The sequence below is a fragment of the Parambassis ranga genome, chromosome 24, assembly GCF_900634625.1.
Source record: "Parambassis ranga chromosome 24, fParRan2.1, whole genome shotgun sequence".
NCBI classification, from domain to species: domain Eukaryota; kingdom Metazoa; phylum Chordata; class Actinopteri; family Ambassidae; genus Parambassis; species Parambassis ranga.
In genome coordinates, this window is record NC_041043.1 from 14,593,113 (window position 1) to 14,620,833 (window position 27,721).

The 27,721-nt window shown below is 45.6% G+C and overlaps 3 protein-coding genes and 1 long non-coding RNA gene across 10 annotated transcripts in view; 3 read left to right on the top strand and 1 right to left on the bottom strand.

Annotated features, from left to right (window-relative positions):
* mdn1 (midasin AAA ATPase 1) overlaps window positions 1-4,079 on the top strand; it is a 32,544-nt gene extending 28,465 nt beyond the window's left edge. Inside the window, exons 89-102 of the mRNA XM_028397378.1 lie at window positions 12-319; window positions 420-578; window positions 644-745; window positions 818-1,016; window positions 1,098-1,262; window positions 1,353-1,519; window positions 1,608-1,697; window positions 1,797-1,912; window positions 1,990-2,164; window positions 2,261-2,334; window positions 2,438-2,552; window positions 2,652-2,718; window positions 2,883-3,025; window positions 3,110-4,079. Of these exons, the coding sequence (XP_028253179.1) occupies window positions 12-319; window positions 420-578; window positions 644-745; window positions 818-1,016; window positions 1,098-1,262; window positions 1,353-1,519; window positions 1,608-1,697; window positions 1,797-1,912; window positions 1,990-2,164; window positions 2,261-2,334; window positions 2,438-2,552; window positions 2,652-2,718; window positions 2,883-3,025; window positions 3,110-3,295 (2,066 nt within the window). The 3' untranslated portion in view covers window positions 3,296-4,079. The remainder of the gene's footprint in view (window positions 1-11; window positions 320-419; window positions 579-643; window positions 746-817; window positions 1,017-1,097; window positions 1,263-1,352; window positions 1,520-1,607; window positions 1,698-1,796; window positions 1,913-1,989; window positions 2,165-2,260; window positions 2,335-2,437; window positions 2,553-2,651; window positions 2,719-2,882; window positions 3,026-3,109) is intronic.
* A 187-nt stretch (window positions 4,080-4,266) lies between these two features.
* lyrm2 (LYR motif containing 2) lies at window positions 4,267-5,510 on the top strand. The gene is made up of 3 exons (XM_028397387.1): window positions 4,267-4,399; window positions 4,968-5,108; window positions 5,192-5,510. The coding sequence occupies exons 1-3, from the start codon at window positions 4,355-4,357 to the stop codon at window positions 5,270-5,272; spliced, it is 267 nt and encodes an 88-aa protein (XP_028253188.1). The 5' UTR covers window positions 4,267-4,354; the 3' UTR covers window positions 5,273-5,510.
* A 6-nt stretch (window positions 5,511-5,516) lies between these two features.
* The window catches only part of ankrd6b (ankyrin repeat domain 6b), a 24,568-nt gene continuing 2,363 nt past the window's right edge, over window positions 5,517-27,721 (bottom strand). The window contains exons 2-16 of one of the 7 annotated variants that reach the window (XM_028397385.1): window positions 17,825-18,173; window positions 14,151-14,249; window positions 12,676-12,774; window positions 11,972-12,070; window positions 11,390-11,488; window positions 10,687-10,785; window positions 9,550-9,648; window positions 9,323-9,400; window positions 9,122-9,226; window positions 8,769-8,882; window positions 8,517-8,687; window positions 8,286-8,438; window positions 7,643-7,756; window positions 7,250-7,547; window positions 5,517-7,105 (exon numbers count right to left, since the gene is read on the bottom strand). In XM_028397385.1, the coding sequence (XP_028253186.1) occupies window positions 6,507-7,105; window positions 7,250-7,547; window positions 7,643-7,756; window positions 8,286-8,438; window positions 8,517-8,687; window positions 8,769-8,882; window positions 9,122-9,226; window positions 9,323-9,400; window positions 9,550-9,648; window positions 10,687-10,785; window positions 11,390-11,488; window positions 11,972-12,070; window positions 12,676-12,774; window positions 14,151-14,249; window positions 17,825-17,950 (2,352 nt within the window). In that variant the 5' untranslated portion in view covers window positions 17,951-18,173 and the 3' untranslated portion in view covers window positions 5,517-6,506. Of the gene's footprint in view, window positions 7,106-7,249; window positions 7,551-7,642; window positions 7,757-8,285; window positions 8,439-8,516; window positions 8,688-8,768; window positions 8,883-9,121; window positions 9,227-9,322; window positions 9,401-9,549; window positions 9,649-10,686; window positions 10,786-11,389; window positions 11,489-11,971; window positions 12,071-12,669; window positions 12,775-13,706; window positions 14,073-14,150; window positions 14,250-17,824; window positions 18,174-27,721 lie in introns of those variants that run through there. The other 6 variants (XM_028397384.1, XM_028397382.1, XM_028397380.1 and 3 more) reach the window with 6 other exon arrangements.
* The window catches only part of LOC114428723 (uncharacterized), a 19,546-nt gene continuing 4,549 nt past the window's right edge, over window positions 12,725-27,721 (top strand). Inside the window, exons 1-3 of the long non-coding RNA XR_003669610.1 lie at window positions 12,725-12,841; window positions 16,549-16,815; window positions 25,873-26,079. This is a non-coding gene — a long non-coding RNA (uncharacterized LOC114428723). The remainder of the gene's footprint in view (window positions 12,842-16,548; window positions 16,816-25,872; window positions 26,080-27,721) is intronic.

Here is a 27,721-nt window from a genome sequence, read left to right on the forward strand (position 1 = left end):
TCATTTTGCAGAGGAGAATCCATTCGACATCGATGAAAAAGCCATGGATGTGGATGAAAACAAGGATGGACAAGATGATGGTGGGGAGGAGGAGCAGGGAGCAGAGGAGATGAAGGAGAACCAGCCAGGAGAGGAAAACGATCAAGAGCCGAAAACGGAGGAAGAGGAGAAGGAGGAGGAAGACGGCGAGAAAGCAGAGAGAGATGAGGAGTCTGCTGAGAAAGATGAAGCAGAAGAGGAGGAGGAGGAGGACAGAGGGCAGGAGGCGGGGAAAGATCAGAATATGACCACACCTAATGATAAAGGAGAAAAACCAAAGGTGTGGATGTAATCGAAGGACTGTAAATGTGCTACAACAACTAAACGAGAACACGCTTTTGACGTTGTTTTTCTTTGTGTTGGACTTTTAATGTTTACAGGATGAGGAGGAGGACGGTGGAGATGAAGATGAGGAGAAGCCAGACTCAGCTGAGAGGAAGGAGCATGACGCAGACGGTCAGACCGGAGAGCAGAACGTTCAGAGCGACTCGGCGGTGGAGCTGGCAGGAGAGGCCTCAGAGAGAGACCAGGCTAAGGAGGTAGCTGTCACACTGTACTTTCTCCTCATTGTGTCACACAGTGTGTAATGATTGTGGTTGATTAGGAGCATGGCAGCGGAGCAGCTGACGCCAACCAATCAGAGGGCCACCACTCAAAACTCACAGCAAGAATGGCTGCACAGATGCAGACACAGAGCAAGACCCAGGTACAGGAAGGTCCTCTACATCCACCTCTCCAGTTTAAATCCAGCTAAACAGGGTTTTTGTTCACATTCCAGAGCTTCAAGAGGAAACCTGGCCAGGCAGACAACGAGCGCTCCACAGGCGACTACAACGAGCGCATTAACAAACGCCTGCGTACGGTGGAGAGCAGCAAGGACCGCGCTGAAGACAACAGGCAGAGTGACGCCCAGCAGGAGTCGGACCTCTACGAACACATCAAACAGGGAGAGACGGCCTACGACACTCAGACATACGGTCGGTTTTTTACTCACATTTAAAGTTCGGGTTTTCTCACAGATAAATAAATGTGGTATTTTCCCATCCTTTTGATCCCAGACGTAGCCAGTGCAGACCAGCAGAAAGCAGCAGGGCCTCAGCAAGACCAGGAGGAGGATCGGAAAGATGAGGATGTTGCTATGGAGACTGAAGAGGAGCTCCAGGCCTCTGAGGTCCAGGAGCTAAAGCCCGAGCAGCTGGACTCCTCCAAGACGTCTCAGAAAGGTCATTACTTCTCACATTTCATCTCAAAAAACTTGATGATTCAAGGATAAGCGGCCGTTTTTCCTGACTGGTTGTCTATTTGTGTCCTAGGTGCAGACAGTGGAGAGATGGAGGTGCAGACACAAGCTGAGAAAGAAGAGGAGGAGGAGCAGAAGAGGTGGCAGGACCGACAGCAAAGCAGGGAAGAAGACGGAGCAGAGAGAAGCACAGAGTCCACGATTCACACTGTTCCAGAGCTGCTGCTGAACGACACGCAGGTACACAACGGACACGGGTCCAGTTCTTAAAAGGCTTATGAAGACCAAAAGGTTTAAAGATTTAACTCTGTTATGTTCGTGTGTGTAGAGAGCAGACAGAGACCCAGACGAGATCAGGAGGGAGATGGAGCTGCAGCTAGAGGCCTGGCACAAACTGTCTCCGGGGACTCAGGAGGAGGTGAGGTGGAGCAGCGACTGAAGGGAGCGAAGCTGCACGGAGTTCAGAGAGAGTCCTAAGAGTAAGCATGCACTGACTGTGTGCTTGTCTGTGTTCCAGGAGAGTGCAGCAGCTTCCATGTGGCATCAGTACCAGACTCTGACCGGCGCTCTCTCCCAGCAGCTGTGTGAGCAGCTCCGCCTCATCCTGGAGCCCACGCAGGCCGCCAAGCTCAAGTCAGTAAAATCACGCTGTGTGTAAAGCTGCGTTGGGTGTTTTATCGTTTACATGCATGTGCCATGTCGCTCTTCAGGGGTGATTACCGCACCGGGAAGCGTCTGAACATGAGAAAGGTGATCCCCTACATCGCCAGTCAGTTCCGCAAAGACAAGATCTGGTTGAGGAGGACCAAGCCCAGCAAGAGGGAGTACCAGATCTGCCTGGCTGTGGACGACTCCTCCAGTATGGTGGACAACCACTCCAAACAGGTCAGAGATTCCTGATATGTAGCTGCTTGTGTAGTCATACTGCTGATGACAGTGACATAAACATCCAACATACTCTCTCCTGTGTGTGGGGTGCAGCTGGCCTTCGAGTCCCTGTCGGTGATCATCCACGCCCTCACTCTGCTGGAGGTCGGACAGGTGTCTGTGTGCAGGTAATAAACAGCACTGACTGCAGCATAGGACAAACTCCTGGACCTCAAAGGACAACAAAAAAACAGATGATGTCAAATTAACATGTCTGCTTTATATGTCCAGTTTCGGGGAGCAGATGCAGCTCCTGCATCCGTTCCAGCAGCAGTTTAACGAGGAGTCCGGTGCTCGGATCCTCAGACTCTGTCAGTTCCAGCAGAAGAAGACCAGAATCGCACAGGTGGGAGTCTGAAATTCCCTACGCTTCACACACTGTGATGGCAACATGCTCTGTTTTCCTTTATAGCTTACGACGGATCATGTTCTCTCTTCTTTGTAGTTTTTGGAAACCTCCACGAAAATGTTTCTTGCTGCACGTTCACAGATTCCAGGATCACTAAACTCAGGTAAACACAATCTTTAGACACTAAAAGCCTTTAAGAACTTTTATGTGGCTAACCTAGCTGCACCTATAGAGTACACGGTGAACCCAAAGGCTTGTCTGATTGATGCAAACTTCTCTTCTTCTGTTGTTGTGCACTCTTTCTGTCTAATCTCTGACTCTGAACAGAGACAGCCCAGCTGCTGGTCATCGTGTCTGACGGCAGGGGCTTGTTCCTGGAGGGGAAGGAGCGGGTGATGGCGGCTGTGCGGGCAGCGCGCAGTGCAAACATTTTCGTCATCTTTGTGGTGCTGGACAACCCTAACTCACGGGTAAGTGTCGCAGGTTATTACCTTTTTTTTTTCCTAAATCGTTTAACATAAAAGTGTGGCTAAACCCACGACGCTGTGCTGCAGGACTCTATCCTGGATATCAAGGTGCCCATATTTAAAGGTCCAGGGGAACTGCCAGAGATCCGCTCCTACATGGACGAGTTCCCGTTCCCCTTCTACATCATCTTGCGGGACGTCAACGCCTTGCCGGAGACCCTGAGCGACGCTCTCAGGCAGTGGTTTGAACTCGTCACGGCAGCTGACCAATAGGCCAACGAGAGGCTGTTGTTCACAGACAGCAGCTGACCGCACAATGCCATTCTGCTGCTAGCCTCTCAGCCACAAAGAGAGACGGAAAGAGAGGACGTGCTGCTGTACATGTGCCTTTATTTTCTTATTTTTACTGTAGATTTTAGTAGTTTGATAGCAGCTGTTTTGTCTTTATCAGGGGAATTCAGTTTCTTTTTTCTAATGTAACGAGGATTGCTTTAACTTGCACGTCTGAGATGAGATAATAGAAACAAAAATGTGATTTCCCTGCCTCAGTGAAGTGTCAGTAAATACCTCTGTCCCCCCCCCGTGTACAATGTTTTAGTCAGTGTTACAAAGATCATGAATCATTCATCATCCTTGGTGTGAACACAGCGGCAGATGTACAGAACCATTCCCGACTGAACAGTAGCATGTTGTGACATTTGGAGGAACTCAAAAAAATGTGCCTTGAAGAGAAAACCTGAAGCGACTGGCATGGATCAGACGCAAGGTCATAGCTCCGTCAGGATTTTTACCGATTCACATCTCACGCACTTTGAAGCACAGCGGCTGCACTGACCCGTTTTAATCAAGGCACCTCTAAGAACCCATTTCTGTGGTTTACAGACACGCCATCTTCCATCCATACGGTATGGCACAGATCAGCACTGTCTGTATGATTATCCTCAAAATGTGTGTTTTGTAAACTGAATTGGGTCATATTATAAAAAAAAAAATTATAAAAAAATTCATTGCATCCACCTGTTAAACCATGACATGAATGATCCTGACAATAAACAGTTTAAGGATGACATGTCTTTGTTAAAGGTTTTTTTTGTTAGAAGTTAATTTAAACTTAATTTAGAAGCATTTTGTCCCATCTACCCTTTGCCTTTATTATGACAAATTATTTATATCTCCTGTGTCTGAACTGTGGTTTTCCAATGGTGGTTGATTGTGCTGTCGTCCTCCGCGCCACCAGGGGGCGACAAACACAACAAGCCTCATCACAACATCCGCTTGCGTTGCCGCCTGCCGCTTAGCCAAGTGGTGTCGTACAGTCGTAGTCAGTCAGAAATGGCTGTATCAAGGTTACCGCCTGCAGCGCTTTCTTTAAAACAGGTAAATAAACACATTAATGGGTTTTTACTGAAACACAGAGGTGTTTATCAGCTCTCAGCAATGCCTAGCTAGCGATGTTAGCTTGGTAGCTAACGCTAACGCAATACAGCCTACTTGTTAGCCCCAGTTTTTGCTCTCGTCGTGTATCGGAATACATAATATCAGTGTTTTGTTTCTCTATAAAGGTAGTATTCAGATATTTCTATCCTTTCTGGAAATATATAGAATATCCACGGAATCTTCTTGTCGCTTTTGTAGTTTTGTATCGGGTAGGCTGGGGGCAGCCATATTTGTTTTGATTCGCAAACGTCATTGTGTTGATAGGATGTTTTATGAGAATCTTTAAAGTATATGAAGCTGTATTTACTACTGTAGTTGAAATTGCACTTTCTCTGTTGTAAACGTTAGCCTCAGATCTATGACTAAAATAGATTATGATGTCAGTCATCTATTCCTACAAGTGAGCTATAAAGGTGATTAACATCACTCAAAATATCATGTTAGATATCTTTGTGATGAATTAATTTTAACATTTTTTTTACTGGTGCATTGACGCTTACTTCCTCAGTTCATTCAAAGGCAGAAGGTTTTGGGGATTTACAGAAACATGCTAAGGACCATACGGCAGGTCCCGGATGAGGCCGACCGGAAGTACCTGGCAGACTGGGCCAGGGATGAGTTCAAGAGGAATAAGAACGCTACAAACCAGGTTAGAAGAATGTGTTGGTTGATTGTAGTGACTCTTGCATGTCACACGAAACAGATTAAACTGTTTTCTTATAATTAATTTAGGATGCCATCCGCATGATGATCACACAAGCTAACAACCACCTGGAGGAGCTGCAGAAGTCCCTTGCACTAGCTAGGAGTTAACGACTGTGTATGGACACTGTGGACTCTAAAAACAAAAAAAGACCATGTGGTCTGTGGAGAGAGGAGAGAAAGGGACACCGGTCACCGGAACTGACACAGATCTTGCCCCCCCCTGTCAGGCCTGATGTGGATCTTAAGTGATCATCCTGGTTCTTGTGTGGTACAGAGGTGAGGATCTGCCACACGTGTATTTGTATTGTACACTTTGTATGTATTAAAGAGCGTCTAATGAAATACAGAAGCATTTAAAATGATGAATTTTTTAATACAAAATATGTTTTCTGGCAACATCATACAGAGTGCATTTGTCTTAATCATGGAAAACAAACAGTGACCGACTACAGCACACAGTAATACTGCGACACAACTCTGAGCTGTCTCCATGCAATTCTGACACAATTCAATCCAAGTAATGTTAAACTTCTTCACAGGTACACAAGTGTTCAGGATCATAACTTGGCAAGTGTGGAGCTGGCGAACAGGAAGTAAGGGATACAAGTGTCATTGTATTCTGTGTTCAGAGCAGAGTGCTTTCAGTGAACTGTAAACACTTTCTGAGACAGCTGTGTACAAACTGAAGCTAAGCTTCATGTTTATTTTTTCAGTTACAGTTGATTTAACTCATCTAAAATGCTTTATTTATACACAGTGGTGTCTAAATTTTATGGGCATAGAGCATCCAACCCTGCCACTGACACACTACTGTAGGGTTTTATACACAGTGTCAGTTCAGCTACATTGGTTAGTATTAAGTCACAATGGACTGATTCCAGTATGCAGATTGTAACAAGAAGCTTATTTTGCTGTGTTATCCTCCATCAGGTAGCTTTTACTATAATCCAGAATGTGACTCATACAAGTTAATATTTAAAAGTCCAGTTCCTTCTACTTCACTCTGTTAGGTATGATGGGTATAAAGTGTTCTGTCCATGTTTTACTTTAGCTTTATATTTCCAGCTTTATTTACAACACAGTGCATAAGTGCACAGTGCAAAGAGCTGCTCTCAGCACTGAAGAAATGTATGTACGCATGACAACACACCCGCTACCATGGCAACCAAAAGGACAGGGATGCTACTGTGGAACATTTTCAGCCCACAGGTGTATTTGATGATATGATTCAGTGGAAACATACATGGGGTGAAGTAAAAAAAAAAAAAAAATAATTTCTGTTTTTCAAAAGAAGGTAAGACCCACATGGGTTTTGGCAGTTCTTTTTAAATTGAGGCGTGTGTTAGCAATCATCATGTCTGTTAGTCCTCAGCATGCGCAGCTCGTCCTCCAGGTAGCTGATCCTCTCGATCAGAGCGGCTCTGTCGGCCTGAGCTCTCTGATCGGCCTGCCAGCGAGCCTCCTGCACCTTCCTTTCATACCAGCGCTCCATCTGTGTCGACACTGTCTCAAAGAAGTACTGGGTCACCTCCAGGGCGTGCATGTTGTCCCTCTCTTGAGCAAAGGAGGGCTCACTGGGTTGGTCTCCAAAGACCTCCAGAGTCCTGACCCCTGTGGCCCCTTTAGACTTAGTCCTGCCCCTAGAGTTTTTCTTTTGATACTTCCCTCTTTCACGGCCTCTCTCCTTGTCCCTGATCCATGATTCAGTCCTGCTGTTGCAGCGGCGCCCTATGGCCGGCGACAGGCTGCTGGCTCTGTGGCTCCTTCCCCCGGTCGCTCCATACTCCAGTGTGTTCACAACCTGCAGGTCCAGGTCCTTCCTCTGGGGGTCAGCAGAGATCACCGGGCGCTCCTTTGGTCGAACCACTGGGGCTGTAGATGACAGCGGGCTCTTGGCTGCTGCAGGAGAGGTGACCTCTGCATTATGAGCCTTATCACAATCTGTTTAAGAGATTCAGCTATTTAATCACATGATAGTCAGTAGCCATCTTGCTAAATAGCACAGTGGGTTGCTCTGTTTTTAGCATTCATGCCTCAAAAGACCTAAGTTTAATGTGGAAACAAGCTGTCTGTTGTGTTTGCTACCTGGAGAGCTCTCCACATGAACCACGAAGTAGTGGTTGGCTGATCCGCCCTCTGCCACGCTGGACTCCAGCTGCGTGGTCTCTGGGAGGGCAGGGCTGTCATGGAGCTCCAGGCACTGTGAGCTGCCCCCGTGCTCGGCCGGCAGCGCCGTGAGGCCGGCTCCGTCGGTTTGGTTCAGCCCCTCGGCCACAGAGGAGGAGCGCTGCAGCTTGGTGCTGCTGGGGTCTCCTGTGAAGCGGACCTCCATGTTTTGCAGTTTGGACAGACACCAGTTCTTCAGCTCACTGACCAGGGACGCCTGCTTGAAGAACACAAACGACCACACACAGCAGTTATGTCATTAAGAAACGTTTGCACTTTGGAGCATGACTCGGCATAGTTCGTTGGTGTTACCTGTCTCTTCTCTGCCTCCAGCCGCTCCTGCTGGGCGCGCTGCTCGATCCTCTGCAGACACTCGCTCCTCTCTGCTGACACTCTCTCCACCGTCATCTTATCCAGAGCCCGGATCTGTTTACACAAATACCAGCAAATCATGCAACTTGTATCTTCTCTCTCCTGAATGAACATTTGCTGCCGTGACTCAGCAGTGTTTAGCGGTTCAGCTGCAGTTTGAAGCAGTATTTCTCCTCCCATGTTAACGCTGCCATGTTGAACTTCAGGCCTACCTGTTTCTGTTGTTCTGAGCACGCTGATTGTGCATTCCTGCCTACATCCGCTATTGTACTTTCTCAGGCAGCACTGATGCTAAGAGTATATGCTCGAACAACTCTGTGCAGGTTTTATCTGAACTGTGAGATTGTGTATTATGCATGTGGGTGGTTCCAGAAAGGGGGGGGGGGGATGAAGCCAAAGCCCCAGCACATGTTCCACTCAGTCCACAGTGTTCAAGCTGTGTTTGTCCCTGTTCACCTACACAGGGCTGCAGGGGAAAAGAAACTTTCATAGTTGCTATGTGGACTGGTCCATCGGCAGCAGCACATGGCTGTGTGTGTTCCTCTTTCACCAGTAAACACTCACAAGGTTGGACATGTGGTACCTGGTGTTTGTTCTTGCGGTCCAGCTGGCCCATCTTGCTGTTCATCAGGTCTTGGACGGTGTGGATCTCAGTCTTCATCTCCTCCTTGGTGGCCTCCAGCTGGTTTTCCAGTTTACTGATGAGAGGTTCACAGCGGCAGCCGTTCAGAGGAGCCTGCGACAACAGCCATGTTTACTTTGGACTCACTGAGGGTCTGCAGTCATTGACTAAAGGTGACTTTTGCGACCAAACCTGCATGATCTTGCCATCCTTGCTCCGGTACAGTGTGTAGAGCTGGTAGGCCTTATAGTTGTGTGGAGGGATGGAGGCGAGAGGTGCGGCTCCCCGCAGTTTACCTTTCTTCTTGTGGAAGCCTTCAGCGTGTCTGGTCTCTCTGCGGCGGAGAGGGTCTGACAAAGAGGGCTGCAACCAGAGGGTTAATCATTATTACACCTCTGATGGTAACTGGGAGCTCTGTGCATTCTTAACATTCCAGGATCTTACCTTTTCTTTCTGCTTCCTGTTCTTTCCCCTCCTGGTGTTTGACTCGGTCACCTCGGCCTGTCTGCAGGCAGCTCGCTCGCTGCTCTGGGTGTCGTCTGCTGCAGATGCACTTTCCTGCAGGAAACAGAAGAGGGAAAGGTTTAGCAGAGGTCTTTCCTGGATGTTTTAGCACTTAACATTTAAATGAGAAAGCTGGTGTCTCATAAACAAGTCTGTTTCCATATTTTGATCCAGTATCAGTGCAGTAAGCCGTTCATCACCGGATCCTCCTTTAACACATTCCACAGCCTTCTCCTCGCCTCGCATTGATCAATCACTTCAGTAATTTTTCGACACGTTTCCTTTCTCTTTACCTTACAGGGTAACATCTCATCTCGAGGCACAGACTGGGCTCTACCCTCTGCCTTCAGCTTGTCTCTCCTCTTCCTGGCACTCCTGCCACGCACAAAACTCTGCACCTAAAAACACACACATCTGCAGTTTGTAGACGGCAACAAAACACAATCTGACATCAAGTGCATAGCTGCCTCCCAAGTTCCACCTAGTTGTTTTACCTGTGGAGCTTTGGTCAGGAGAAGAGCCACATCTGGGTTGTTGTGCTCTCTGGCCTGGTCCAAAGCAGTTTGCCCTGCCTGCAGAAGCACACGGATATATAGTGGTCATGTAGAACAGTGCATGTCACCCAAATGGACAAAAAAAATACCATTATCAATGTTGAACATATGAAGAAAGACACACTGTGTGTGCTTCTGGCAGCGTGAAAAAGGTCGTGGGCACTCACAGTGTTACAGATGCGACAGTCTGCTCCAGCCTCCAGCAGCAGGCGTACTGTCTTCTTATGATTCAGAGCAGCTGCCACGTGGAGCGGCGTGTCCCCAGCCTGTAGAAGAACACACACAATCACACAGTGAATGACATTTTTAGACAAATAATTTCCATTGTGACGATAAGCCATGACCTGCAACAAAGCTGAACCGCCATTCTTTAACCTAGCCCGGACTGTCATTTAGGCTTTTGTCTTTGCGGACATTTGCAGTGGTGGAAAGTAACTAAGTATTTGTACCTCATTACTGTAATTTTTTATGTATTTCTACTTTACTTAAGTAAAAATAATAGTGCATACTTTATACTTTTACTCCATTACATTTCTACAGTATCTGTAGTTACTTGTTCCATGTGATGAACACAGTGCTGGACTGATGTGAGGTCAGAATCTGCATGGAGGTGGTGTCACGCTGCCAGCTGTGTTTCTATAATGAGCCTCAGTCATGATGCCGGTGCTCTGGCTCAGTTAGCTAACTAGTTAGCTGCTGTCTGCTAACACAGGTCCATCCATTAATGTCTGATGAACATGAATCATAACATGAATCTACAGCAGGAACACTGACACAGTAAACATGCTGAATGCCTGTTTGTTATCAGCAGCCTCTCTGTTCACTTGATGCCCACAGCCTGCCTCATGACACACAGACCTGTCCATAGCTGCTTCTGGACTGAACATGGACATTAACTACACATGGTCCATTTTAATTTAAGATGATTTCTTTGATTATTTTAACCTGTTCAGATCCTTTGCAATGGAAATCAATCATATATATTACTTTTACTTTTAATACTTTTAAGTACATTTAAAAGGTCTTAAGACTTTTACTTAAGTAGGTTTGTCGATGTAGCACTTCTACTTTTACTTGAGTATATATTTTGCTGGGTAGTTGTACCAAGCTTCAGCACTTCCTCCACCACTGGTTATTTGTAATGCTGTTCATCTTATTTTGAAAGGGAAAATAATTGAATCACTTTTTTCTATTTCTTTCTACTTTGGGTCATACCGTCATACACACTGGTGACTTTTAAAAAAAAAACGTTTTAAATAAAAGTCTTTTGTATGAGACAAAAACTACAGACAGTGCAAACTCACCAGGTTTTTCTCTGACACGGAGCAAAAGGCTCCCAGCAGGATGCGGATCATCGACACGTGGTTGTAGCGAGCTGCCACGTGCAAACTTGTATCTCCTGCCTGAAAATAATAATATTACATTTTAAAGTGAAAATATTCAGTCAGAAAATATAATAAAGGTTATATTTTCACAATGATTGTGTGCCATTCTGGTGCAAAGACTTTATATACTTTATTTTCAGGTACTTCTGTTTTGTTTGTCTTCATAGGAAGGAGTTAAACTTTCCACCATCGGCATTCAGGGTTCATGTGAGGCCGTCAGCTGCTCAGACCCACTAACAACAACCTGGCCCTGAGTTGTGCTGAGTAACAACTGTTTCCCCACGAGGCTGGCATCACATTTGAAGTGCAAACGTACCACACACACACACACACACACACACACACACACAGTGTTTCATAATTAAGAGGCTGCTGTGCTGTGTAGACTGGTGTGGCAGCGGTTCACTGCAGAGAGCAGGCCGCCATCTTGGATTTCAGAGCAGCAGGGAAGCATAAAAGAGCGAGGAAGGTCTCTTCTCTGACCCGCCTCCTTTCACTTGGAGCAGTAGGGTTCCCCCAACTCTACTTATGTTCCCTTCAACGTCTGAGGAAAATATCTGGCTCTTCCGGCACCATTATCGGACACAAGTGTGTGTGTGTTCATCAGTGGAGGCCTACTTACATGGTTCTTACTGTCTGGTCTGGAGCCTCCCAGGAGCAGAACCTTGGCGCTCTGAGCATGACCGTTCTGACACGCCAGGTGGAGCGCCGTGTTTCCTGCCTGGAGACAAGAGAGACTCTGTCATTTCCTTTATTTGTGTTTGCAGTAGAGTTTTTTGGACTGGACCATTCTAAACCATTGATTGTTTTATTTTTCAGCCGTTCTGATGTAGATTTGCTGCTGTGCTTTGGATCATTGTTCTGTTATGTGACCCAGTTTCGACCAAGCTTTAGCTGTCAGACAGATGGTCGCACATTTGTCTCTACAGTACTCTGGTATACAGAGGAGTTCTTAGTCCACTCAATGACTGCAGGGTGTCCAGGTCCTGGTGATCCACCACTGTGCCTGACAGTGTGTATTGATCAATTCATCAAGGCTTCATCTTCATCTTCAACAGTTTTATGTTGTTTGTCTGACGTTGCATTTGCCTCGCACTAAGACCCACTATGATCAGATAAGGGGGACTAACTTCTGAACACATGCTAGGATTACAGCAGAACCTCTGCATGTGTGATCAGTTCGACAGCTTTACTGCAGCACCACCTTGTTTTTGGCGTGAACGTTGGCTCCAGCCTTCACCAGCAGTTTGACGGACTGACTGAAGCCGTGCCAGGACACCTCATGGAGAGCAGTGTTGCCATCCTGACAGGAACAACAAGACAAAAAGCCACGTTAACAACAGCCAGACTCATGCACCAATATCACACGAACTCATGTTGACTGTGAGGCTTAAGGAAGAAGTCCAACAGAAGCTGTGTGTAAATAATGATCACTGCTGTTTCCTTTAGTTTTCTGTTCAGTTGTAGTTTGACACACTTGTAAGTTTGATTCAGATTCAAAAGACTTTATTGAAAAGTTTAGGATGTATGGAAATGGAGGAGAGGGATGGAGGGGTTAATAGGGGAGAGATGAGAGGGTCGTAGTGAGTGGGATGAGGTGATGAAAGGGTTGATGGAATGTAGTGCTGGAGAAATAGATGAATGGATGGATTGTTTTTGTGCAACATGCACTAAAATACACTGAAACTGCACAACTGGTAAAGACCCTAAAAGTATGTGAAGGGGTCAGTTCACTTTTCTTTTTAAACACACTGCGCTACTTTTCATGGGACTCAGGGGGTTAAGCAGATTACAGACTACAGGTTACAGGCTTTAATGCTTTTATATGATAACCTAGACATCACTCAGGCCCATTTGCCTGTGTGTGTGTCTGTCTGTGTGTGTCTGTGTGTGTGTTTTAACCTGCACCTTGTCCTGTCTATCCAGTGCGCACCCCTCCTGGATGAGAGCGCCGATAACGTCGCTGTTTCCCACCACGGCGGCGCGATGTAACGCCGTCTGCTCCCCCTGTCACACGCACACACATGCAAACACACAAAGCTGAATGATGACAACGACAACAAACAAGACAGAGGTAAGCAGGAATACACTCAATCAAGTGAAAATCTTGGAACCCTCTGGTTTTTTTTCATTGTTACATCGTCACTTGAACGCTTCCTCAAATTGAGCTGTTGATAGAAACCTTCAGGGATACAAGATTTTCATCCATCAGACGACACACACTTTGTAGGAATAGCTTGTTTAGTGGGGGGGGGTTCTCTTTCATTCCTGCTCAGTGGGTGTGAAACAATCACTCATGGATGAACGATTGTCTTCTGTATGTTAGCAAGCAGTTTAATGATTGATGAAATCAAATTAGACCTGCTTAATAAACTGCTCGGCAAAAATACAGCCTTCATTTTTCAGCCAGGATGCAGATCGCTAGATTAGCATAAGCTGTTTTAAAACTAATTTGATATTGTTGTTTTCTTGCCAATCCCCCCCCCCCCATCAATCAACAAACAAACAAACGGAACGTTCTGAATGTTGACTGGTTTGTGAGCTCAGCACAGATGATTCCCACTTGAGTTATTAGTACCTGAAGCAGCTGATGATGTTAATATGTGAAAGTATACAAACCACTGCTGTGGTTGGTATGAGCATATAAACTCATTTATGCTCGGCCATAAAAAATGGGGAGCCTGCACACACTGAGCAGATTAGCGGCGAGTGACACTTGGCAGAGCAGGTTGGATGTGAGCGCTGGCAGAAAATAAGCAAAGAAGGGGTGAAGCAGGAGGGAGAAGTGGAGGGGCGTTCCAAGCTAGATAAGAACTGAGCCGAGCGTAGCAGCAGCAGCAGCACCAGCAGGTGGTGGAGGAGTGCAGTTTGCTCTGGGAAGGAAGGATGGTGAAGGGGGGCAGATTTCCGCTGGCTCAGTAGGAGCAGGTTTGGCTAACCTCCTTCACTCTCCCTGATCTTCCAGGCTCTTTCCCAGCCCTCTTCCACTGTCCTCTCCCCTCCTCCTCCTCCTCCTCCTCCTCCTCCTCCTCTCGCCTCCCAGGCCTGGAGGATGGACTGCCGCCTGTTGCAGAGCTCACTGACCACAGAGAGTGAAGTTGGCAGCGCCAGAGATCTGGGTTATCACTATCTGTGGGTAATAGGGTCTTGCATCCTGAGGGTACACCCACAAGTGGGCAGTCCAGAGGGTCCCATTCAAGGCCACTGGAGGCCATCTTGTGTTGAATGATTTGAAGTTAAAAAAGGACTTGAAAGCAAAAAAATAAAAGAGAGAGAGAAGCAGCTACTGGTAACCGTCAGTCAGGACAGCAGCACGAGCTGGAGGGGGGGATGGACTCTGTCCAGACCGACAGACAGACAGACAGCCAGCTGGGTCTACTCACATCATCTTGGATGTCCAGGTCGCAGCCAGCTTTGAGGAGGATACGCACAACCTCAATGTGGCCTTTGTAGGCAGCCAAGTGCAGGGGGCTTCTGCCATACTGTGGACACACAACAACACAGCCCAGTGAGCAAAACACACAGCGCAAGTGTTCAAAGGACACACACAATCACAGTTCACTGACTCACACAATCTGCTACAGAGTCCAATCCATCTCAGTAATGACTCAACTGAAAACAAACAAATCCTTAATCTCAAGATTTAAGAGAACAGTGCACAGATGTTCCTGAGAAGAGGATAAACCCTCAGCTGTGCATCCGGTAAATCTAAAGGACCTGCAGGACCTGCAGGCAGGAGAGTGAAGCCTCAAAGGATCGCTCACTGATATTTTTTGCTTATTGATGCTGTAGTAAGGGAATCTGTCTACATGTATAGCTGCATTGTTTTGGTCTGATAGGTTCTCAGGTGGCTTAAAGGGGGAGTGGCCGTATTATTAGGGAGGTTTAGAGGAGTTGGTTGCTGTGTGTGTTGACCTGTTGCATCACTGTGCGCTTGTTTTTTAACTTGTGCACGCCTGGAAAGCCCTTTTCCAAGTGCATCAAGGTGTGCAGCATTAGCCGCCACCACTGCTAACATCAAATAAAACACATTCACCCTACAGGAAAAACATGAGGCGCCTCCTCTTCACAAAGCAAGGACGACTATTGTCATACTATTACATTTATCCCAGGATGAAATGAGTCAGGATGTGGCGGCGGCTTATACCACCTGAGCTAACCGGTTTCCTGGGGGGAAACCCTGCCTGGTGTCCATGATTCTATGAAATCTGTAATACTGTAATCCTGAATTACAGTATGCTTTTATGCAAAGAAACACCATAACATGAGGAATGGTGATGTTAGAATTACATTCAGGTAGGAGGGAAATTAGGCGTAACACATCCAGACATCAGCAGGATGTCAGCATTTCACACTTCAAACGCTGAGTCCAGGTGATCTCAGCTAATCTGAGTAAATACAGTTTAATTACAGACGTCTGTGTGTATTCCCACACAACAGCACAAGCTGCATTACACTCCAGGTATTATCCTGGCGTTTGGAGGTTCGTGCTTTGTTTGGGTGCGGCTCGGCTCTGCATTCATGTGGTCCCAAGGATTTGGTTACACCGGGCCTGGCTGGAAGGAAGCCACCGGCCGAGTTCAGGTAAACAGCCGGGACCTGTGCCGCCTCCGCAGTCACCACGGGCTCTTGTTTGCAGCACTGTGTTATTTAACAGCAGTGACGGCTTTAAACTTTTATGCATGAATACCCTGTTGGTTTATATTATTCAGCAAATTACACACTTGGACTGAGTCTCTCTGGCTTTTGTGCTCCCTCCTTCCTTCTCTGAGGAGCAAAGGAGGGTAATACATCATTTCAGTAGTTAATAATAATAATTACTGACGTGTTTAATGGACATTTTTGAAGATGGGCTGGTTAACATGGCACTGATGGGAGGAGGGGAGCACTTTGCAGCACTTTAGCTACCGGTGTGAACCCAGAATAAACCCTCCTGTCCTCACTTTGTTCTTCCACGCTTCTCTTTATGACTACCAGCTAATGCTCTCATTATTCTTCTCATCTGTTTGATGTTTTTCTTCTCTTCATCTAAACCCATTCATCACATTAGCCTCCCAAAAAAGCGATCCCTGCATTCCTCTTTTTTTTTCCTGAGCAGAGGAATGTTTCATATGAAACTCTTCCACCTTTATCCTCTATTAAGCTCTCACAATGGCCCCTTGCCAAAAAATAGCCAATATACAGCTGGTGAAAACACAATCAGTGTACAACTCGCAGCAGAAAATATGTTTTATTATGTCTGGGGAAGCAAGTTTATCAAGGCCAACGATAGAAAAATGTTTTTTTTATCAGTAGTATTAGACTGCAAGCTGCAAAGATAAAGGTCTACCAGGCTGGGTCACATAGAGCCCAAGGAACCTTCGTCTGTCACTTCTATACAGGTAGTTCCACAGGAAATAGTCAAACTGTTTACATGATATTTAGCATCCACTCACTGGTTATTGTCATTTTTGATAACAGATGTTATTTGTTGTTACAGCATCAGATAAAGTGTTTGGACTCCAGGCTCCTTCACAGAATGTAAACAAATATGGACGATCCTTGATCCAGGTTATTCCAAATACAGACACAGAGGAGGAGCTGAGCTGGGCGTCTTTTAAGTCTTAACATAATTAAACAAGTGAATTATAATTGTTCTGGACTTACAGCTGGTCACAAAAAAATCTATTGCCCTAAATATGCTAAAATGCTAAAAAAAAAAAAAATCAAATATATTCCATATTCTGGTTAATAGAGCAAAGACATTTAACCCTAGTGTTTCTGTATCTCTTTAATTTGCAGAGTGACCCTGTTGCCTTCATTTGGAGAAAGAAAGAAGACACAACACCCAGAGGTGACTATTCCCACAGTCAAACACGGTGGTGGCAGTATAATGCTGTGTGGATGCTTCAGTATGTCTGGATGGAAGGAATCAAACAAGGATTAGAGAAAGAACCGTCGTCATGGCGATGCAGGTCGGCGATGATGGCAGCTTCCATAAACAGGATTTCGTGGTTGGCCTGTGTAGCCTAACCGCTTCGGACAGAAGACAACTAAGGCTAACATAAGGTAAGGTTGTCATTAAACTGCGTAAATTCTCTGTTAAATTGATGGATGTTTACCTGGTTATTGCTGTCTGAAAAGCTAAACGCTCCTCAACTTATATATATATATATATAAAGCTTATGATGATGTGACGTGTTTGTTTGTTCGCTGTCTGGGAAAATGTTAATATGGGATGTATTTTAGGCCTATGTTTATAATTTACGTGTTGTAACAGTCTGAGAGAAGTGGTGTGTTGTTGAGTAGTTTTGCAGTGTTTTATTGACTTCTGACCCTGATGGTGGTGATTAGTGGTCCCCACAGTGAGCCCGGGAGCTTCTTTCTGCCTCAGAATTACTTGATTTTTTTTTTTTCACTGTGATATTTAACAGATTATTGTCCAACCGCCCCATTTATACCTGTTAACACACCTTTAAAGGACAGATTCACCTCAGAAACTTCATTTTCCACCTGCCAAAAAGTGAGTAAGGCCTCTACAGAGTGTCTTAGTGGTTATTTCTGCCTCAAAATTACTTATTATAATTCATTCTTGTCTGTGATATTTCATCCAACCAGCCCCATTATACCCATTAACACCCCTTTAAAGGGTCAATACACCTCAAAATGGTTGTTTTCCACCTGCCAAAAAGTGAGTAAGGCCTCTACAGATTACCTGAGTGGTTATTCCTGCTTCAAAATCACTTGAGTCTTGATTTTTTGACTCTAAATTACATCCTTCTCTGTGTCTTTCGTTCCATGTCATGTACCTTGTGTGTACTGCCTTTTCGGGGTGTAATGCACTCATGGTTTCCTGCTGTTAAAACTGTTTTTTTTTTCTTTGCTACTGTTATGATCAAAGTAGTGGAAATGGCATCGATCTTCCTCCTCTCGCTCTTCCTCAGCTACAACATGACTCTCTTATTGCTTCCACCGTGTTAAGCTGGATCCTCTCACTGAGCAGACCTGATCCAACTAAGACTGCTATAGGAAATGACTCTGATTATAAGCATGTGTCCACAAGCATTAGCTCGCTCACCTTGGTGACTGCTACTTTTGCGCCTTTGTTGATGAGCTGGACCACATTGTCGGCTTGTCCCTTGTGCGAAGCTATGAGGAGGCGCTCGGAGAGTGCGAGGACCTCAGCCGCATCCTGCTGGCTCATGAAGCAGGGCGAGTTGATGCCGTCCTCTCCAGACACGGTGTTCCAGATGGCGGGGAAGGCAGCTGTGGCGAAAGGTTTACGATGCCGCCTAACTCATGGTGAACTCCGCTGCGGTGGGGAGGCGTCAAACAGGTGCTGGAGCGGCTGTGCCAGTGCTGCCAATCCTCTTGTTGCTACAAACTCCCAAAACTAACAGGATTCCTCCCCTTCATCCTCTCAGCAGCTGGGAAGAGAACAGGAAACACATGGAGTGAAAACAAGCCGGCATGTGCTCCTCTCACAGTGGCCTGGCAAACAGGAAAACAGGAGGGAGGACAAGCACAGTGGACTGACATCACTACTGTCCAGATTGCTACGTACAGTTCTCATGGGATCATGTGAGCTGGACATGAAATAATCCGCAGTGAGAGCCAAAAAGAGGGGTCAGATTTGATCAAAATTTGTGTGCTTGCTGTACTGTGAAGCAAAGCTTTCACACACAACGAGCAACATAAAAACAAGCTTGAACAGTGCAGACACACATATCTGATCTGATGAGTTGTGTTGTGACCCAAATTTGTGGTTTTATGTCCAACCGGAGGACGGGGTACGCTAAAATAAAGACAAAATGTCCCACCGTGACATTTATAAACTCATACAAAGTGGACTTAGAGTTCTGTAATTAACCCTTAGAGGATTCAAGTACAACTATGAAGAGCCTCGGAATTATTTTTGACTAGACAATGTCCCTTAAAACAGTTACACTTTGGACAAAGACACAACACAATTAAGATCAAATGTGACTTTAACTATTCATATTTGGAAGCATTAGACCAAGATGAACAGTATGGAAGGAAGGAAACATAACTACACCTCTTCCTGATGCCAAAAACTGCAGAATGATCTGGTCCATTGGCCCAAGTTAACTCTCTGAAACTTCCTACTGTGTTCAAGTGCAAGTGGAAGTAGCACTTTGGGTTTGCCTTCAGGGCTTTCTGCCAGAGCGGCTTAGTAGAACATGGTTATTGTTGTGAACGTGGCTGTTTTAAACTCAAACTGTGACCTTCTCTTAAATCTAACCGAGTAGTTTTGTTGATTGACTCTAACAAAACAGTGTCTAAAAAAACACTTCAGTCAAAGTTTGACCCATGTACACCCACAACTTCTGTCTCTCTCGATGGAAGTTTGTCTTGACTTTCTAAGGCTGTCTAGCAGAATGCCCTGAAGGCAAATCTCTTCCTTGGTTGTGTGGCCCGTGCACAGTGCACTGCCTGATGACAGGCATCCTCATGGAGAGCAGCAGCTGAGCTTTGGTTTTGGTGTGCCACACCAAGACTTTGAGTGGCCCCATCTGGGCACCCATATGTAAAAAAAAAAAAAAAAAAAAAAATAGCCGGGGGCTGATTTCTCTGTTCTTTTTGCAGCTCAGTAGTCAAAGGACCGGAGTCAGAGGTTTAACACAGTTAACTTCAGAGAAAGTGCCCCTTTCCCTTCTTATTATCTTATTAATAGTCATTGGTTACAAATACTGAAGCTATAGAAATTGATAATAATTTAAAAAATGACATTATACCATCCTTGAGGTGTTTGCTGCTGCTAAATCAGATTTGCAACCAGGATTATCTACAGTCAGTAAGCTGCACACAAGCAAACCACAGCTCCACAGAAGGCCAGAGTACACACCAACATGGCTGAACACCTAAGGAAATGATCCAGTGCTACAGCAAGATAGAGTTAAAGTGCAAAGGTTCGAATCTTACCGTCATAATGTAAGGACAGTGAACACTGGGTAGACGCTAGGAGCTTCCAAAAGTCTTAGCAGCTTCTGTGGTGGAGCTAACGCGATAAAAAAACAGAGGAAGCAGTGAAAAGGATTTGCACATTGCAATCATTCCTTTTCACAGGGACAAAGCCACACATACACGCTGGTAACCTGAGTGGAAGACAGAACGTGATGGACAGTGAAAACAGCATTTCAACTCAACACTGATGGGAAGAGGGATGTTCCACCTGATCCCCCGAGTCTAATCTGTGATGACAGTCCTTCTAATGACTCTGTTTTTCATTGCCGGAAACACAGCAGAAGATGAGATAATATGGTGATGATTCACAGTGTCGTGGGTCTACGAGCCTCAATCCGGAGAGAGGAATGGATTATTGCCAAGACATTGGTCCTTGATCATCATCTCAGGCACTCAATCATGGCTGTGCTATGGGGTTCTTTCAGCCAAATTATTACACTGGAGGTATTACATCCCTTACACAAAATCTCTGAAGGATATTGTGCACCAAAATAAAACACTCATTGATCCCAGAATCTTTCAAAACCATCTGTTGGTGGCCCCCTGTGCACCATGCATGATTTGTTTTTTTTTACGAAATTCCCATTTAGATACAAACAAGGTTCACAACGAGAAGTTGGTGGGAAAACCTCAAGACAAATTCACAGGACTGGAACCAGATGATTCTTCAGACACTGCCCAGAGAACAGAGAACAGCTTAAGTAAAGCGGGGGAATTCTCTCTCTCTCTCTCTCTCTCTCTCTCTTTGACTGCATTCCAGTTGATTCTGCAGAAGATCCTGTTCAGTCAGAGACCCACGCTCACACAAAGAGGGCCTGGCAGTCACAGCGAGGCTTCTCACTCGCAGCTAGGCAACAGGGCTTTTGTGCAAACTTTTAGGAACTCACAACTCAGTTCAAAAACAAGAAATGCCAAGCCCTCGCTTTTCACATTGCTCTGAGAGGAGGCCCCGGAGAATACTTATTAACTTGGTCGCTCCTGGAAAAACAAGCCCCTTCCCATGCAGACACACACACACACACGCTTATATCTGCATTTCATGCATGGAAAAGAGGTGAAATCAATACATACTTCTCACGTGAATCAAACAAATTTGTATCAACCATTAACAACTGCATAGTGAATTGGAAGTATTGCCCCCCCCCCCCCCACTTGACCCCAGGTATTTCTACACAAGGTGGCCAGAGGGACCTGCCCACGCTGAGGGCCTTTAATTGTCTTTATGACCCTCCCTGGAGGGAGGACTTTGGGTCAGACTGGGGTCAAGTCTCCAATACATCCAGCTCTTCCTCTTTGCTGATGTGTTTCAAAAAATGTGGTTCGCCCTGCAACGTCTAGGAGCAACTTTCTAGCAGAAACTACAGTTTTTACCATCTGGTATAAAACACAGCTCTGGCATCTATTGATAGGTTCCCTTTAAGTTAATAATATTGTTCTATTATTACTTAAACTGTGTGTTACTGCTTCTGTAACTCCCTGCTCCATCTCTTTGCCTGTATTTGGAGTTTAGGCAGACTGTGGCTCTCCCGAGCTTGAGAAACCTATGGGTGACCTCGGGGAAGTTCCATTCATAGTTATTTGCTGTCACTGGTATAGACACAACAAATAAATTATATTTATTTAGACCAAGATGGGCCAGTGGAAACCAAATAACCAGAATGAGAATGGCTCCACACATCGAGAGGAGCCAGCTGCGGTGGCTCGGGCATCTGTCTCGGATGCCTCCTGGACGCCTTCCTGGGGAGGTGTTCCGGACATGTCCCACTCGGAGGAGACCCCGGGGAGGACGCGGTGGAGAGACTATGTCTCTCGGCTGGCCTGGGAACACCTCGGGGTCCCACCAGAGGAGCTGCCCCCACGACCCGGCCCCGGATAAGCGGTTGAAAATGGACGGATGGATGGATGGATGGAGTATGGCTCCACTAGATTTATACATGTAAAATCCTGCTATGCATAACACAAGCTCACTTTGCGGTGCACTGTAGGCAATGAAAAAAAAAAGTCAAATCAGGATTAATGATGTAAAATGAGCCATCTGTAAATCCTCTGACACCATTTTACATGAGTCTTCTGCTACACTGCTTCCTCTGTAATTCGAGGACACGTGCAAACTGTGCGGTGAGGGTGAGGTTTCAGCCGTTTTCCGCAGCGAGCGTGCCAAATAACTCAAACTGTCACAACACTAACAGCACCGACACCGTGTAGGCGATGAGTAATGCCGAGTCAATGGCTCACATCATGTTCTCAACGATGTAGAGCTGAAGTCAGTGTCTCCTAGTAGCTGTCGTCACCACGATTGATAAGTGACAGAGAGCTCTGGATAGCGGTTGATATCTCAAGTATGCCAGGAATGAGACTGCTAGTGCCTGCCTGTCAACATGCTCACTAGAAGTTGATGAAGATTCTCTGTCATCCAGGACATTTCATTCAGAATGTTCGCTAGAAGGCCGTTCAAGGTCTCCATCCTGCAGAGGGTTTTTTTTTTAAAAGCCTCAAGTGATATGACCCCAGATATGCCCCAAAACGTACCAACGTTCTTTAACCTAGATGCCTTTTTTGTCATGTTTATTGGGTCTTTATAACCAAAATAATTGAGACCTTACATTAAAAGCTTGTGCGGTAGAATAAGTCGTAGGTTTCTCCCTCTCAGAAACAAGCCTGAGCTTCACACATTACATCACATGTTTTTCACAAATCATGCACACTTCAAACGCCAGCTTTGAACATGTTTAGAGAAAATCGAAAAATTGCCCTTGGGGGGGGGGGGGGTGTCATGAAATACTCCCCCATCTCCCAGCAACACAAAATTACCCAGAGGTCAAAGCCAGCCAGCGTCATCCCGCTTCTAAACATTCAAAAAAACTGCATCTGCATTACCTTTGTGCAGCGAGGCAGGGCATGAATGCACTAAAATTAACCTCATTGCTGCCTCCAGTACATCCCCCCTATTATGTGGGTCAGCACTTCCTTCTGTATGAGCTTTCACAGCTCTATAAAGAGCATAAGCATGACTGCACAGTCCCATCACGCTTCTACACTGTACGTTCAGTCATTCAGCCCCCGCTCCGCCGTACGTCTTATACCTTACGTATGAAAATTATGACATAGGACTCGAGTCGAAGGAACAATACCACTACTGCTACACTGACCCCTGTCACCCCTGTCTTCAGTGTGGCATGCAAGGAAATACGGTGCCGGTTCCTAGTGGTTAGCAATATGAAAACAGTCCTGGCAAAAACAAAGGCAGCTCTCTACTGCTCTAGGTTCGAGTGTTTAAAAATCCTGTACTACATTTGTTCATTTAGATGTGTTACAGGTCGGTGTCTCAGCTGACAGGAGCTGACTTCACCGCGGTCAGCTGATAATCTTTAATTTGCAGTCGTCCTGAACTTCTACAGTCTCCAGTCCCCAGTCCCCATGCTGGGGTCAAACCAGGGTTAAAGGACATTTATTAGATCTGTTAGATCTGTTGATTTGTCATGGTTCTGTTTTCAAACTTACTTGGGGAGCTTCACTTCTTCATGATGACCTGGCCTGACCCAGTTCCCCCAGTGATTCTAGTACAGGTCTTTCTCACTGCTGGGTTACTTTGGCCTGTGTTTTTGTTTGTTCAGGGGATCACACCCAGCTCCCACCTCTAGCTGACCTTGATCCTGTTCAGAAAAACATAAACGCTGTTTTGTAACTAAAGGAGCTCTTCTCCTTCTTCTTCTTCTTCTGAAATTCACATGCAGGGCAGGAACAAGTGTGGATACTTTCACAAACTGTGATTCTAGTTTATGTGTTTTATAGATTATTTTGTCAGCATACAGATTTCATTGTATGGAAAGTGCTATTTAAATAGAGATTAAGTGATCATGGGCCTTGGCCGTGGGTGTGGAACAATGGTCTTGTATGTGCTCCTACACAAGTAAATCTGCAAAGATGCTTTATCAAAAATATATCATTCCTGCTTCGTTTTTTCTGAATTTGAACACGGTTCCATCAAGAAAATCATACGAGCTCTTTACAACAAGTAGAGTCTGACCTTCCCTCATCGTTCTGGCTGTGTGTTAGTGGTGAGCACAGGTGGTGTTTCCCGTCACACAACTGTAAAAACTCAGATATACACTGCAGTTTCCACTCGGCTGCTACTTTCTCAGCAGGAGGGCTTTCCCCATCACACTGTGTGAGTAAGAGATCACCGGCATGGCTATGTGATGTGTGCTGTTCCAACACAAGGCTCCAGACTCCTCCCTCTGACCACAGATTTCACTCAAACTCAGCCATCTGTCTTTTCTGCATCAGTTAGGCACTGAGAGCCAAAACCAGATTAAAACAATACTTTGACCCATTCACTAATCCCAAGATCTGTTTCAGTGCTAGCTAGCTGGCTGCAGCAGCAAGAGAGAGAGAGGGGGAATCGCTCACTGAAGTATTTAAAAAGCCCCCCCCCCCCCCCCCCCCCAGTGAATGAAGGGCAAATATTTATGTATGATCACTTCAATCACACATTTTGTGCATTTTGTCACAGGTGGCTGACACACTGTGAGCTAATCCCAAGGTCAGTGGTGGAAATAAACCTCCAGATGATCCAGATGTGATACATACATAATTAGTACACAGGTCAGCCTCAACATGAGACTAAAATAACAACATGCAAAGCCTTTTAATACAGTGTAAGTCACTTGAGAAAATCTGGTCTACTAGTACCAAACGTTGATCCTCTCAACGAACCACAGCACATGCTAACTGCTAACAGGTCTGAAGCTTTTTCCAGGGATGTGGAAATGTCGGGAAACTGACCTTGCAGAAGCAAAATCTCCCAAGAGAAAAAACGTTCAGTCTCATGGTCAAGGTGATGCTGTGTGGTGTCTAGAGGACACTGTTGAGGACCCGACTATAGGACGTGTTATCAGAGCTCCACACAGACAGCCAAGTTTACTTTCACAGGGCACATGTACAAGACATTAATGTACTCTCCTTTCTTGCCTGTCTTTTTTGGCTCTGTCGACCCTTTCTTTGGTATTTTTTGCACAATTATCGGAATTAACATCAAACATTCAGCATCAGAGTAAAGGAGCTGTAAGCCTGTAGGTTTGACTCAACTCTGTGAGCTCCATCAGCTTCTGTCTCTCGTTGACCACTATCAAAGTCACTGTATGTTGATTAATTATATGTGGTATTCTACATGTAGCCTGACCAGCCATACTCATTCACTCCACCAAAATACTTTCAGTGAACTGGGTCTAGACTCCCTCCATTCCACAGCCAGTTCCCCTCGGTTCAAACCCTATCACACCAATCCTAACCATTTATATTAAAGGTATGGTAGGAGATTTCGTTCTGAGTGTAACTTCTCTTTACAATCCGATAGCAACCAATTAGTTCGGCAGTTTCGCATTAAAACAAAGAATATGAATCATCTGTGGAAGCTATAAAACCCTAAAAACATCAGCCAATCCTCCGGGTGGACCCTGCGCGGAGTATTGGCTGGTTGTCACTCTCTTCCTGCTCTGCGTGCACCAGAGAGGTACGTGCATGATGGCCGAAGTCACAGACGAAGTCAGGTAATGCGCGTCCATGTGATTGGGAGGCGTGGCTTCGGGGTGAGCTCCGAGAGAAAGGTGCGTGAGAAAACCTCCTACCCTACCTTTAAATGTGGGAGGCTTGATGTGATGACTTGCTGCTTGCCTTGGCTTACCTACTCTTTTGTTGATACTAGTCTGGTTGTTGCTCTGCCTGCGTCACATGCTTTCTTTGTTTAATTGGTTGTCTAATGTCTATCCAGTAGCATCCAGAGGCAGTTTATTCAGTGTTGTGCTTGGTTGGTACTGCCCCCTAGAAACATGAATCTACAGAGTCCAGGCTAACATGCTTCCCAATAACTCCTGAAAACTGGATTGATTCTGATCAGGAATTCAAACAACGTCTTCACTGCATAGAAATAAATGTGTGTGTGTGTGTGTGTAAGAGGTCTGTCTGAGATCATCTGTCTTTGGAGACTATAAAATTACAACTAGATTCACTGATCTGATGTATTGAATCTATAAATATAAAGGAACAAACTGTATTTCTACGCTCTGAAATGTTTGGTCTTGACCTCTTTACAACGAACACATTCTTTCCACTTGGGTAAATATCCATGTTTTTTCACCGCAGGAGGATTAAACGATGCAGCTGTACAACAACAACAAAAAAAGAAGACCCTCCCAGATGCCTTTGAGTCTGAAGACCCCTCTCCCAGTGTGGCAGCAGTAATCACCTCCTGGGCTCTGCTGCATTGTCCAGGAGCAGTGAACAGAAAAGGCCGCCTGTGTTCTTCAGAGAGATGCCTCGACCCTTTCAGTGGCAACTGACAATGAGTTTGTAAGTAGGAAAGCAAATGCACAACTATACAAGACTCACACACAACTTGGCATATTGAATTCTAGAAAGTCCCCTAAAAGTGTCACCATGAGTTATTATTAACGTAACATAAATCCACCTGTAATGAAGCGTACATCGACAACAATTACAAAATAAATGTGTGTCTATCTGAGAGGCCTGCATGAGCAGCTGTTCATGCACACACAAACATGAGCACCCCCACTACACATTAAAGCAACAAGGAGATGTAGCTGCTGACACTGCTACACCTCCAGCTGGGAGAATGTGAGTGTCAGCTGCAGGGCAGAGCATCCAACAGCGTGGCCCCACCACCACCACCACCACCCCTCATCCCTCATCAAACCCCCTCTCTACGGCCACACACATAAGTCCGGCCTCTGTCCTCGCTGTAAGTGGCCCTTTGTCTTTTTGTCACACCAGCCCCCTGAAACACCATACACCACCCTCTGCACTTCATGACAGCAGATGTGAGGTATGAGAAAAGAGCCATGGCTGTAAAGTTTATTGTTTCAAGCTACCGATAAAGGGTTAAGTGGGATTTAGAGCTCCTGTGAGGCTAAAAAGACTTGAGAAAGCTCCTTTTCTTATGCCACACAGCTATTCACTCGCAACTCCAGTGTCTCAGTAAGCAGACAAACAATGCACTAATCCCTGGATTTGTTCTATTATACTCCCGCCTGAGGCTGGGTTTACATTTCTAATGTGTGAATCTCATTCTAAAGTAATATTATCAGCTTTAATATCATACAGAGGCACTGTAAAAGGAAAAAAAACACTACCGGGTAGAGCTTTAATGACATTTGTTTTCACTCTCAGGGCATGATGGGAATTGGCAGATCTCAGCTTGCGTTAGCTGAACTTGACAAACAGTCACAATAGGAGCCATCTCAGCATCTGACAGACAAATCTAATAACCTCCTCTCTCACACAGTGTCTAGTTTCCGGAGTCTGTAAAATGGTCTCCTCCTCTCCCGCCTCTCTTGCCCTGTAGCCCATTAGTGCTCATTATGTGCCCATTATACACCTGGTGACCTTTGACCTCGTCACTACTGTTCTGTGCTAATCAGCTCCCCGGGGATGCGAGCATACGGACGGGTTAGGGCTGCTGTTCCTGGTATAACTGGGTGGACGCGGTCATCGGCTTCACACCGACCACAAAACGCTTTCTACGGCACCACATTTAATTGGAAGGCAACATTTCTGACATCATGCAGAGATTAGGCAGAATAAAGATTTGTGAAAATGGTCAGAAAAATGGGAGCAGCTACCAGGAAAATGGGTGAACCAGTGTAACTGGTGTAAGAACAGCAGAATAACTGACCAGGTAGAGATTGTACAGTGTGTTATTATTACCCATTATCTCATTCGAGTTCAAGAAAAGAAAAAGAAAAGTTTATGCGAAGCCGCCATCACCAACATGGCTCAGCATATTTCACCTTGGATTATCGGGACGAGCCTTGTCCTGTTCTGTAAGCCAGTGTAAGTGACAGCATGAAAGACCATCAGGTGTAAGGTCTCACTAAGGCCCTGTTCACACTGGAGAAAGCAAATCCAGCTAGAGTAGGATTGAATCCAGATAGCCTTTAAGGTGGATAGGTTCAGACCTATTTTTAAATCACAC